The sequence below is a fragment of the Carex rostrata genome, chromosome 27 (assembly GCF_964058835.1).
Source record: "Carex rostrata chromosome 27, lpCarRost1.2, whole genome shotgun sequence".
Classification (NCBI taxonomy): Eukaryota; Viridiplantae; Streptophyta; class Magnoliopsida; order Poales; family Cyperaceae; genus Carex; species Carex rostrata.
Window position 1 is genome coordinate 6,345,487 of NC_135944.1, and position 14,406 is coordinate 6,359,892.

The window sequence follows — 14,406 nt, forward strand, 5'->3', positions numbered from 1 at the left end:
CATCTTGGTGAGCTTAAGAACACCTTAGTTTTACTCATCGAATTATGAGTAAGGCTACGGTGCTACGGCTCAAGATTCGAGTTTTCAAAATCTTAACAGTTTATCTGAACCGTTCATCTTGTTCTCCATATTAATATGTGTTTGAAGACCAAATTTTACATTTTTTGAAAAAAATTTACTATTTTTTTAGATACATAGAAAATCAAATATTTGAATGGTGCATAATTTTTTAGATCAAGTGATTTTCTACCTATCTAAATAAATAGTAAAAATTTTCTAAAAAATATAAAATTTGGTCTTCAAACACATTAATATGGAGAACAAGATGAACGGTTCGGATCGACCGTTAAAATTTTAAAAACTCGAATATTAAGCCGTAGCACCGTAGCCTTACTCTCAAATTATATCTCTTTCTTGGAACGTTATATCAAATCACTGTTCTAAGCAAAGGACGCTCATTTAAATCTAATTCTGAAGGGACATTTTGTGAAGGATCGTCTTTTAATTTTATTTTTAATTCAGAAAAAAATTGAAGGTACGTCCTTTTGTCGAATTTGATTATTCAAAATCCCAAATATTTTGCTTTAAAAATAACTTTGGCCATTCAAAGAAATGGCAGCCACAAATTTGTATGAAAAATATACAAAGTGATGTGGACCCGGTGCACGCCATAAATGTACATTTACAGATATTGAAGACATGGGGGCCTACAGAAGAAGGACAAATGGGGCCCGTAGAAAACCCAAAGCTCTCCACTCTCCGGCTCTCTTACTCCTGTGCGGTGGTGGCAGATCTAAATGCATCTCGTAGAGGCCCAGCTAGATAAGCATAAATTTAGGCAGATTGCATTTATAACTTCCGTCGGGACTCGATATACTTTCCCTATCTGGATTTCTTTGAAAAAAATTAGTAGAACTAGGGTGTTTCTTGGTGAACTCAAATATAAAATTCATCAAATCGGTTTTAAATGAGGAATATAAATTGTTGAAATCCACATACTTTACGAATGATGCATCTATATATAAAAAAAATAATTCTTAAATTAATTTTGCATAGTGGTCAAAAAATAATCTATTAAATTTCTAATTTTGTTTGCTTGACTTTATACTAAGTTAATTCGAATGTTTAAAATTTTCACATGTAGATGCATCACTCATAAGATAGATGGATTTCAACTGTTTGGATTCGCCATTTAAAACCGATTTGATTAGTTTTAGACTTTGAGTTCAACAAAGAGATTGGTGAACTTAGAACACTCTAGTTCTACTCTCAAAATTTTGTCAAGTATGAGATTATTGACAAAGCAGTATTTGCTTCGTGCATCGCACGGGTCTTATGCAGGGCTGTTTTTACTCTATTATTCAATCGCTGCATGAAGCAGAAGTTACTCTGTCAATATCTTTATCAGATTTCCGTTTCATCTCGGATTAGGAACGTGTCCCCGCAAATTTGAACTTTTCATTTGTAAGAAATCGTGCTCAAATAGATCCAAGTATAAAATGTTGATTATAGATCCATGTGGAACAATTTTAAGCAGGTGGGACCGTAGGAAGTAAAACCGTAAAATATTAATTAAAAGTAAGCAAACGAATTTGAATAAAATATTTTTATTTTTAGAGTTTCAAGTGAACTTAAAGCTCTACGACTCTTCGTTCATTACTGTTTCCTCAATTTCAAATTAATATTTTACAATTTTACTTGAAATTGTTCCACATGGATCTATAATCAACATTTTATTCAAATTCGTTTGCTTACTTTTAATTTAATAGCTGATATGACCATCTGGGTTGACAAATTGACAATTATAAGCAAATTATCACACGTATTTTGAATTCTTGTTAGAAGAAAGTAAACTATAGTACTAATCAAATTTATAAAAACGAGTGTCAAATGTAAGAAAAATATTATGTGAATTCTCCACCTACAGAGTGGATGTGAATTCCAATTGGTAGATAATATTAACATCCACGCTGTAGGTGGGGAATTCACATCCACTCAGGTTACCGGACTAGTACAATTGAATCGGATGGTTTAAAATTGTCTTTTTAACTTGGCACAAATCTCAAAGTACAAATAATATTGCTTCCTCTGTCATTTCCGAACAAGGACCGGCCGAGAGTAAATCTGGACCGTCCGTTTCAATTGTGTTGAGTCGGGTACCTGGGAGCAGTGTAGTAATATTTAGTCTATTTAGTCGAATATTATTATTCGGTTGCAATCCGAATAGAAAAATTATATTCGGTCCGAATATGCAGTTTAGAGAATATTACCGGTTTAGAATTTATTAACAGTGGTTTATATCACATATTACCGTATATTTGTTTATATATATATATAAATTCTCATTTAAAATCCGCATATATATAAGTCGGTATAAAAATCCACATATGTAATCGCATACCACAGTAGCAGTGGCTTTCCGCATACCACGTATAAACCGAATATTAAAACAATGCCCGGGAGGATACGGATCCGTAGGTGGGGAGGGGTGATGCCAGGGTCCATACGGCACATCCTCTGATTAGCTGTTCGATTATTATTGGATGCGTGTCGACATCCTATTTGCTTTGATAACCATATCTAAACTATTGTCCAAGAAATTAAATGAAGCAATTAATAAGTATGCTGACTTTTATGATAGATTGCTTAAGTTTGATTTCCACATATAGTTCTTTTTTTTTTTTTTTTATCAAAGTGAGTCAAACACGGATAAATTGTAATAGAATAAGTAGTAAGATAAATTGTGATGGAATAAGTTGGAGTAAGAGATTATTTATGATGGAAAAGTTAATTCATATCAAGAGGTGGAATAACATATTTCAAATTGTTGTTGTTATTAACATATAATAATTATTATCATTATAATAATAAATATCATCATAATTATTGTTAGTTTTATCATTATCATCTTTATTGTTTCATCTTCATCATTATCGTTATTTATACAATAACAATATTATTGTCATTATTACTACTATTATTATAATTTAAAACAGATTATTATTGCTATTACTTTGTTGTTCCTTGAATTTTTATCACCCATGTTAGTACTATAATATTTTCTTATTCATAATAATCACGTAATGTAGTTTTCACCGATTTTTTTATTTATATCCAAAAAAAATAAAATTTAAAAAACTAACCAAATATCTCGTCAATTTCGAAAACTACCCACACTGGAAAAAAAATTTCCTGTTTCAATACCAATTTTTGGAAAAAAAATTTCCGGTAAATGAATATTAAAACCGGAATAAATTTTTCCAGTTTTAGGATTTTTTTTTTTAAACCGGAATAATTTTTTCCGGTTTTAGGATTTTTTTTTTTTTAGGAAAAATTTTTTTCCGAAATTTTTTTTTCGGATTCTTTTTATTTTTCAGTTTTTATAATTTATTTATTTTTTGTATTGAAGTATTACAAATATTTAATATATATTTTTAAAATAGATGTAATACTATATAATTTGATTTATTCGAAAGACTACTACAAAAAAATACGAATCAACATTTTTCATGCCGGATTTGAAAATAATTTGAAAATACCGATCGTTGAATGCCTACCGTTGAACGAAAACTTAAACTGAATTTTTGAGGCACTAAACGACGTTTTTTTGAAATTCTGATGCCTCATTTTTTCATACCTCATATTTTATATTTTCGTTTTCAAAGTCCAAATTGTCGATCAAAACCGTTCAACAAAATATTTATACTAAAATATGCATGGAGATGAAATTTTATATTTTTTGGAATTTGTTTGCTATTTTTTAAGATAGGTACAAAATCACTGTTTTTGAACTGTTAAAAAAAAAGTGATTTTCTACCCATCTTAAAAAATAGTAAAAAAATTTCAAAAATTATAAAATTTCATCCCTAACCATATTTTAGTATGGATATCATGTTGAAAGGTTCGGATCGACAATTTAGACTTTGAATATGAAGAAAATGAAGATATAAAATATGAGGTATGATGAGGTATAAAAAAAATGAGGCATTGGAACCCTCATTTAGTGAACCCTCGTTTAGTGTCTCAAAAATTCAGTTTAAGTTTTCGTTCAACGGTAGGCATTCAACGATCGGTATTTTCAAAGTTTTCAAAGTCCAAACAGTCGATCCAAACCGTTCAGCATGATGGATATTTTAAAATGTGCTTGCAGATCAAAATTTTACATTTTTCTAATTTTTTTACTATTTATTAAGATGGATACAAAAATTCAATGGTTTGAATATAGCGATTTTGTTAAATACTTAATAAATAGTAAAAAAATTCAAAAAAATATAAAATTTGATATGCAAGCATATTTTAACATATATATTATATTAATTTTTCTTACGGCCGTAAAAAATCCGGCATAAAAAATGTTGATCCGGATTATTTGTAGGAGTCTTTCGAATAAATCAAATTATATAGTATTCCATCTATTTTAAAATAAATATTAAATATTTGTAATACTTCAATAAAAAAATAAAAAAATTATAAAAACTAAAAACTAAAAAATAAAACAGAATCCGAAAAAAAAAATTTCCTAAAAAAAAAAATCCTAAAACCGGAAAAATTTATTCCGGTTTTAATATCCATTTACCGGAAATTTTTTTTCCGGAAATTGGTGTTGAAACCGGAAATTTTTTTTCCGGTTTGGGTAGTTTTCAAAATTGACGAGAGGTTTGTTTAGTTTTTTAAATTTATATTTTTTTTTGGATATAAATAAAAAAATCGGTAGTTTTCATGTGCAGAAGTATCATTGGATAAAAATCTGTGTTACAAAATGAGCTCAGTTCCTGTCCATCCATCTAGTTTTAAGAATGTACTAATGATAACATTTCAACAAAACTAAGTATAACAACAATGGTTTTTAAATTTTAAATTAGGTTGTAATTAAAAATACTTGTTAATTATTATCAAATAATTAAGATAAAAAATAGACCAAATTACTATAATTTTATTTGCTAACCATAAAAATACACCATATTAATCAAATGGTCATTTTCAATACAACATATATTTTCTACACAAACCCACATATAAATACAACAATACACAATTCAACAATTATTTTAAGCCATGATTTCACTTTAAATTACAACCAAACAAAGATAACGTATGCCATCTTAACATGGAGTAAGCAACTTATTTCGCCATAACTTTAACCCCCGTTCCAACATAGAATAATTTTTATTTATATATAAAAAAACAAATTTCAAAATCTACACCCGATTCTGAAAATTTTCAGAATCTGTCCAAACCGCAAAATATTTTTGCTGTTTTGGAAGAAATCTTTTCACAAAATTATTTTGCGGTTTTGAGATTTTTTAATTTTTTTAATTAAACAAAAACTGTTATAATTTATTTATTTTTGTATTGAAATATTAGAAATATTTTGTATATTTCATTATTTCTTTAAAAATAGATGAAACACTGTATAATTTGATTTATTAGAAAGACTGCGACAAATAACTCGAATTAATATTTTTTAGGCTGGTTTTTTTAGCTATAAGTAAAATTAAAATATTTCTGTGTGTTACTAGAAAAAAATAAGAATATTTTGGATCTGAGTTATTGATCCTGGTTCAAAAATCACTTCTGACTATAAAGAAAATATTGTGATCCTTCTAGTACATCTAAATTCTAAGATATTGTATCCATTTTAAAAAAAATGATAAGAAATCATTTTGTTTGACAGAAGTCAAAGCTAATTCTTATTTTTTCAAACATAGAAGGATCACAATATTTTTTGTATTTACTTAGAAGTGACTTTTGAATCGGGATTAATAACTCATATTCAAAACTTTTTTTTTTCAATAAGACACAAAGAAATTTTTTTATTTTTTTTACATCCGCAAAAAATCTAGCCTGAAAAATGTTGATATGGGTTATTTATCACAGTCTTTCTAATATATCAAATTATATAGTATTCCATCTATTTTCCAAAAAAATAAAAATATTTCTAATATTTCAATAAAAAAATCAGAATATTTTCTCTTTAATTAAAAAAAAAATCAGAAAATCCCTATTTCTGCAAAATAACGAATTTCTACAAAATTATTTTGCGATTTGGACAAATTCCAAAAAAAATCAAAATGGGGCTGTAAATTTGAAATTTGATTTTTTTTTTAAATATTAATAAAAGTTTCTGCAACATGGACCAAGCTCCATATCTAAAGTCCAATAAAAAATTACAAATATTTAAAAAAAAAATACTAGTGATATAATTTGAACTCGTATTCGATTCATTTACTTACAAATCAGTTTTAATTTTTAAATGAATCAAGTTGAGTATGATTTGATATATCAGTTCGAGTTAAGAATTGACAATCTTAACACTTTCAAAATAAAAAATATATCTAAATATCTGAATCCACAAAAATTGTCAATTATGTGAGTTGTAGGTGTGTGCGGCCAGCATTGACCAGGTCTAGAGAGCTTGAGTTGTTCATATAGCTGTAGTGTAAATCAACATTCCCTGGGCGGACGCAAGATTTTTGTCAGGGCGGGACAATAATCGGATGCAAATAGCTTATTGGGTTCAAACCCAATAACTTATCTGGTACAATTTAACATAAAAAAAAAATACCAATCAATATAATAAAAATCCTAAATTACTTGAAAAAAATAAACAATTGAACATTTATAAAAAATTTGAAATCAAAATTTTGATTCAACTTGACAGCCTTTGCCTTTGAATTCAAGAAATCACTGGTAAATCACCTCAAGCTACTGATGAGAGGTACGGGGAGGGGTCCAAAGAAACGCATCAAGAAAAATGTCATTACTATACCCGCCTTTGTTCCCTCCAAGTTGCCCAAAAATTTAATGAATAAATAGGTGGAATCGATCAGATCTTCATATCTAGTTTCGACAATTGTCCTATATTTGACGTTTGATTAGTTTAAACGAGGTCAAACTCACAAAACTTGAAGAATAAATATGAGGAAAGAGCATGGGGTTGAGAGAGAAAAACCTTCGATTAGTTCAAACGAAATTCAAGCTCAGTCGCTTCAGCTTCAAATTTTATTGGTTTCGCTGAAGGAGGCACACACAAGAGGGAGAACCTGGGGCAAAATTTATTTTTCCATTCAGTCTCCTTCAACGGCAAATATTAGGTGAGGGGATAGTGAAAGAAGAAACAGGACATCTCCATTCAAAATTGATCAATATAATTTTAAAATTAATTAAATAAAAAGTTAAATAATAAAATGGAGATAGAAGGAAGAATGTTAAGTTTTGATGAGAATATTGAATAATATGATGTTTTGATTTGGAAATTGGCTATTTCAAAGTTTTAGATGACACACTAGAAATTTTCCCTTTAAAAATTATGTATGGTTTACCGAAGAATTCATATCTGGACCGTCAGATCTGTTTTGGCACGAATATTAAAGAATAGAATCCCGTGCATCCGATCTCGAAACAAATTTGCTTTGGATTCTGAGTTACTTGAAAGGATCTGGTCTCTTAACCGGCGCTGCCTCCTAGTCCTAGACTCCTAGTCCTAGTCCTAGTCCTAGTCCTGGCCCAACAACAGGCCCAAAAAAGAAAGTAATTAACCCTATCCAACCCGGCAAAAGAACCCAATCACAAAAATCTGAACTAATTTTCTATCATAAACAAAACAACGCCACACTACAAAAGAGGAACAACTAAAAAGGACATATAATTAATTATTTTTTTGAGATTTAATTAAGTCATATATATATATATATATATGTACTTCCAACTCTCTCCTAAATCACCATCATAACACCATCACAACACTTAATAGTTAATACCAATCCGGTTTGATTCATTAAGGAGATTGTTTATGTAACTAGATTGGTCAAAATTTTGTTGCAAAAACGTCATGCCGAAACTAGAAAACCAGCTTTTCGGGAGCTAGGTTTAGAGAGGAGGCAAATTTCAGAAACATAAGCTCCAATTGCCATAGCTCCATTTGCTATAGTGTTAATTTGTCATTTTGTTTGAGATTTTTTTTATGAAAATATGTCAATAAGATAAAAAAATATGTGGTATATAATATGTTGTTTAATATTTCATTTAAAGAATGTTACTTAAATTGTTATTTATATGTAGATGTCGTTAAAAAATATTATTTGTTATTTAGTTTGACTCTTTTATAATATATCTCTGTTGCAACGCACGAGCACGATATTATCAATGAAACTCCTATATTCTAACTTTGCCTATTTTAAGAGTGAAACAACACGCTTTATTAGTTTCAGTGTTATGAAAACCGGACCCGGTACCAATCTGCTTTGATTCATTGAGGAGACTGTTTATGTAACTAGACTGGTCAAAACCAGTTTAATTGAGCGGTTTTTTTTTATAGAAAACCACAGTTAAACAACTCAAACAACCCGGTTTTTGGAGACTGCAGCACCTTTAACTTTTAGACTGTTTAGAAATTTGTGCAGCATCTTTTACTTCGAAAATAATAATATTATTAATGGAACGTTTATTTCCAAGTAATTTTTAATTTTATTCTTGTTAATTAAAAAATTAGCAAATCATGCACTTCACTGAAGTTTTTTTTACCATAACAATATTTCAATATTATCAAAATATTTTAACTAGATGTCTTGATGATTGGATCAAATATCAAATTAATATCACATCCTGTATCAACACATTTCTCGTCAACCACTATAAATCTAGATAGATGCAAGTGTCAATATAACATTAATTAGTACTTGCATCACACATCAACCAATGGCTTAATTATAAATTCAATTAATGAATGAAATTGATTTTGCTATTATTAACACTTCCTTCACATATATAATAAAAATATGCATATCACCTGCTCGCGGGTTTTAATTGATGAATACAGTACTTGGTAAATTATGACCGCATCTCATATTTTTTGTTATGTTGATTTCCTCTAATATTTAATTCTAAAACTGTCTATTTTGTTATGTTGGAATTTTTTTTTTTTGTTGCCTCAATTATAAAACAATGATTAATTATTTTTAAACTTGTGAAATGATCGGAATTGTTGCATGCAAGACCCATCTTAAATAAGCACACAAGATGAATAAGACGATCAATTAATTATACATAGTTCAGTCATAAAATTTATATTTACATCTTCATATAGGGTAGAAACATCATAAGAATTGAGACTTCTTTCACATTAATCCAATGATTGTAACTAACAATAAAAAAAAATGTGAGAGCCAACAGAACATGGATTATTACATGATTCTAAATTTGTATTGAAACAATATTAATTCCTATATAAAGTATGATTTTTTAATAATTAGATTTTCAATATCCGACCTTATTCTGAATTTTAGCAAATGACTGAGATCAATACCTTCACAGTTTTTTCAAATTCCTTTGTACCATCAATCAAAACATGCCCAAAAGAAACAAGTTTCTATGTATTGTGATTATGTGCGAGGTTTGCTAATGTAACATTTTTGTTTCCTGAAGATGCATAAACCTGTCCGCATGCAGTAATCTCAATACAGATCGGACGAATATTACTGAAACATTGAACTAAATTTGATTTGATAGCTACCAGAAACCTCCATTGGGTGAGTGTTGCTGGAGCAATAATAAGAATTGAAAAAAAACAATTGCAAATTGTAATTAATCTATAACCTGAGATAACACAAGCAATAATTGAACTTTGATCCGTGTCCCTGATGCAAAAAAATGCAATTCCCTGAAACAACTACATAGATAAAAAATATTTTTAACACTTCATATATAGCAGTAAAAGTACATTCTCAACTGCTCTACTGAAATCCAACGCATTACAAAATTGATGCTTGACCCAATTACATAACCAGTCCATCAACTCCCAACTAATACAAAACTACACATCCGAACAAACCAAGGTTAACCAGGGTTGTTCAAACCAAACATAAACATTTCACATCACAAACCAAGGTTAACTTACAAAACTATATTACTACTAATAGAAACCAAGGCTGACTTACAAAACTATATTACTACTAATATAAAGTAGGCTTTAGGTAGCAAATGGCAAAACACAAGAACTCCAAATTAAAAACTCAATCACTCTTTCTTTTTAAATATTGTTCACTACTCTCGTACTTCGACAATGGATCTTCAGATTTTTAAATTCCTCTCGGCCATCCATCAAACTGTCTACCACTTGTCGCACCATCTTGTTATATCTCCGGTATATGACCTCAACTATCACAAACTTTTTGCATGGAGAAACAACAATCGTCGATGGGGCACTACCTTCATCTTCATCCTCATCCTCATCCTCTTCACTATGAGACAACTGCAATCAATAATAAATGAGATATTTACTCAACCATTAAAAAAAAGACTCAAGGATTGAAAGTTAGTAGCAATGGGAAAAGAAATTTACACATTCTTCTTCTTGTTGTAGTATTGTAAGCTTCGTCAAGTTTGGTGAACTCTTTAAGATCCAAGTTACCATTTGGAAACAAGAAAACATAGAAAAAACAATAGTCACATTCTTGAGTTTCGGGAAAATTGGCAATTCAAGTGGCAAATCAGCCGATGACAATTCCTAAATTTGAAAACATATAAACACAAGGTCAGAAGTCAGAAACAAATAAAACAATAAATTTGGTACCTTTCAATCAAGTGCAAAATTCAAAAATATAAAAGCAGAAAATTTTCATTAATACATACTTGACTTTATTTTTTATAACTATTTATTTGTGCATTTTTTTAGAAATTTGCTATTTTACAGTTCGATTATCCTATATAATAATAGAACTCCTATAGTTTTTTTTTTTTTTTATCAGGCTAAGCTCAAATTAACATTATATACAAAATGAGAATATGAAGTGCCTACCATGTCCAAAGCGCACTTGAAATGCAACTTGAGAAGTTCAATATTTGTAAGGAAATGAAGGCAAGTAGCCATCTCCTCCAAGGAAATGTCCGCAAAACTTGCTAAACATGAGGATGTTAGAGATGGCATGTTTAGGGTTGTTTTATATGGTAATGGTACGTCACTCTCATAGAGAAATGAAAGGAGACAAGGAGCATTGATAAAAAGATGGTGTTCTTCATGAATTATATCACAGTTTATAATAGCTAGATGCTTTAGAAATTCATGAGCAATTACAGAATCACGAACAATGCACAACTCTAACTGAAGAAATTCCAGTATTGGGCATCCAGAAAGAAGGTTCTTCACACAAATGGAATTAAGATCTGCCAAACAAATGGTTAGTTTCCTAAGCTTAGGAAGGTTTACTATCAGGTCAGATGGATATATACCAGTGAGGTACAATTCCTCTAATGATGAGCACGTGTAGACGCACCACGGCAAGGAACGAGTAAGCGCAAGATCGAGAACTCGAGGGTTATGATTCACGGCATAACGGACCCACTCCCTTTCATACCCTGACCAGAGTTTATTACAGAACAAGCGAAACACATCCAAATCCAAGGACTGGCGCCTCATCAGCAAAGAGTTCACAAATGTTGCAAACCTCCCATAAATAGCTTCATTCTTGACAAACCATTCATCGCCGCCATATGCCTCAGAGTTATCATAGTCACAATGGAAGTTGAGGGAGGATAAAGAGGTCCAAAGGTGCTCCCACCTCTTTGACAACACGCATGTCTGCACCGCCTCCTCAATCTTGAGCAATCCCAAGATTTGATGAAGTATCGGGTCTGGCAATCTGCTTATGAAGTCACAATTTCCTCCGCTTGAGATTTTAATCCTCTCCATCTTGACTTGGTTTTGAACGTTGAAATTGAATAGACAAAGATAGTTTAGTCTACAGTTTACACAATCATGAGATGATTAGAACATGCAACTTGAATAGACAAAAGGACCACTAGGACAATCTCAAGTGCATTTTAGCAAGCCAGAGAGGTAGTTGTGCATTTGCATATTTAGACAATTCTTCCCTCTCTTGATCAATTGAACCATCTATGCACTAATCAAACTAGAGTGAAAATTGGGAAAAAAAAAATAAGAACCTCTCTAACTGCTAATTATATAAAACATTTTGATTATATGCAAACTGCAAAAAGAATCTCCAAAATTTTACAGAACTAATACTTTTAAGGGGCAAAATGCAAAATCTGAAGACTCCAAGCATTTGAAACAATTATACCAGTGAATTTATTATATTTGAGCTATGGGTGATAATCCCTAAATCTGAAAAAGGAAAAACAATCAATTGATACCCAGAGCACGCCACAGTAGAAATTATTCAGTAGCCAAACAGAGAATAAGAAACCCAAACTCAATTTCATATAAACTCCTTTTTTCTTTAGATGTTTGTAAAAATTCTGCAATTCGAAAGCACGCTGTTTTAGTTTTTCTCACTTGAACTTTCAGTTTTGACCCTCTAATATTATATTATAACAAAAATTCACAAAGAGACACTCATATTTTGACATAACTAAGAAGAAAGGTTAGTTGCCCCAAACAGACACTCATAATTTGACAAAGGTTTCTTCTAGGTTTCACAATTTGCCCAAAAACCCGATTAAATAAGTGAGGTTTAACAATCCCGCTACTTTCAATTTCGCGACTAAAAGTATACATCAAATTAAATTGTAAACCCTAAGCATAAGAATAAGAATAAGAATAGGTAGAAGGGGATTTGAAAAAAAATCTCACCTGTATGAAACAAACTATTTCAATCAGATCTTCTTTGCCGAAATGAAGTGCGAATCTCTCTTTTTGGGGTTTAGAAGTGAAGTGGAGTGAAGTGCAACAAATATATCTTTTCTTAATTTTATCGCTTTGGGTTTATCGCGAGTGCGTATCCTCTAAGATATCTCAACTTTTGCGTGACCGACGTGTCCGGTGTCTATTCGGCGGTGATGTAGGTGGTCAGTATTACGTGCTTTGAGATTTGTGTAGAACATATTTAAACTGTTGGGATTTTCCATAAAGTCACGCAAATTTTGAGATATCTCAGAGGATATTAATTCGTTTATCGCTTGGGTTTACAGCAGGTCCGGTCCAGGCGCAATCGAACCGGCTAAAATTTACAAATTATTTATGCATCACCGATTAGTTCATATCATCTAAAGTAACTCCAATTTTGAGTTTGGATTCAGACCGTCAGATATGTTTTCGCACAATATTAAATAATTCTGTTCTGATCCGACGGTCTGTGTCTAAAATTAAAATTTTAATTACTTCAGAGCATCTGAACTGTTTATTGAGTTGTCATCACATCCGCTGCCTCTTAATCCAAAAAAAGAAGAAAATATCGCTGCTATTATCATGTCAACTATGTCATAGTAACTGAACTAATTCAAATATGAGGCTACATAAATTAATAAATTTACACTGTTTTCTTGTACAAAAATGTTGTTCAATTATTTATATTTTATAACAAAAATGAAAACATTAAAATTTTATTTCAAATAAAGTGACACATTATGTATGGCTCACATCACATCCTGTCATGCATTTGTGTCATCTGTGCGTCATCTCAAATGAAGTATTCTTACAATTAAATATGGTACTACATTAATTAACTAGGGTATTACTATAATTATTATATTAGACAGTTCGGATCAAAATATTTATTTTTCTTAAATGAAATTGTGGTTTGCACACGAATTGAACTCGAGTGAGCTGACTTTAATTTTAACTTTATTTGTTTATAAATAAAATTGTGTGGAGTTGACAATTAGTGAAGCTATCAACTTTAGACTAAATCAAATTTAAAATTAACTCGAGCTCTACAATAACTCAATTATTAGGTTTGTGTTTATTTTCATATCACTTTAACAAAATTAATATGCAAAATAAATAATGTCCATTTTTTCTAGATAATTTTTTTAGTTAGCAATATATTGTAATTATAATGAAAACTTATATGTTTATTCCAAACAAAGTGAGAGTATGTTATTTATCTAGAAATAAAGAAAAAAAAAGTAATTCTTGTTGATTCTAGCTTGTTACTTAAGTCATGAATTAAATTATCTCTTTGGTTAGAGTATGTTATTTAATTATGGCTTAAATTATTATATTTGATCTTTAATTTGTTAAAACTTATTTAACTTTTAATTGAATAACATATTTTACAAGTTACATAAATTTTGAAAATTTTACATTTTAAAATGTTTTTTAAGAAAATATACGAAATTTACAAAAATATAATAAATTAATAACATACAAATTCTACTTCAAAGACTATACTAGTATGTATCGTGTTCGTGCTTTGCAACAATGACATATTATAAGAGAAAATAAAATCATACAAAACGATATATTTTCATAAAGAATTAGACTAATGAAAAAAAATAATTATTTGACAATAAAAAATAGAACAATATATTCACATACACATGTAAAGCACATTCTTTAATTACATACATATTAACTTTTCTTTTTACTGGTACATAAATGTTTTTCTGTCCTTCAAAAAAGACGATTCCAAATTAATTAGAAATTCAAATTTAAGTTTCGATATATAT

The 14,406-nt window shown here is 29.8% G+C and overlaps 1 protein-coding gene across 1 annotated transcript; it reads right to left on the reverse strand.

Annotated features, from left to right (window-relative positions):
- Positions 1 to 9,672: 9,672 nt before the first annotated feature.
- Positions 9,673 to 12,696, reverse strand: LOC144545359 (FBD-associated F-box protein At5g60610-like). Its single transcript, XM_078293956.1, has 4 exons — positions 12,590 to 12,696; positions 10,796 to 11,686; positions 10,340 to 10,504; positions 9,673 to 10,249 (listed from the first exon to the last, which is right to left on the reverse strand). Exons 2-4 carry the CDS (start codon positions 11,684 to 11,686, stop codon positions 10,028 to 10,030), a joined length of 1,278 nt encoding a protein of 425 aa, XP_078150082.1. The 5' UTR covers positions 12,590 to 12,696; the 3' UTR covers positions 9,673 to 10,027.
- Positions 12,697 to 14,406: the final 1,710 nt, after the last annotated feature.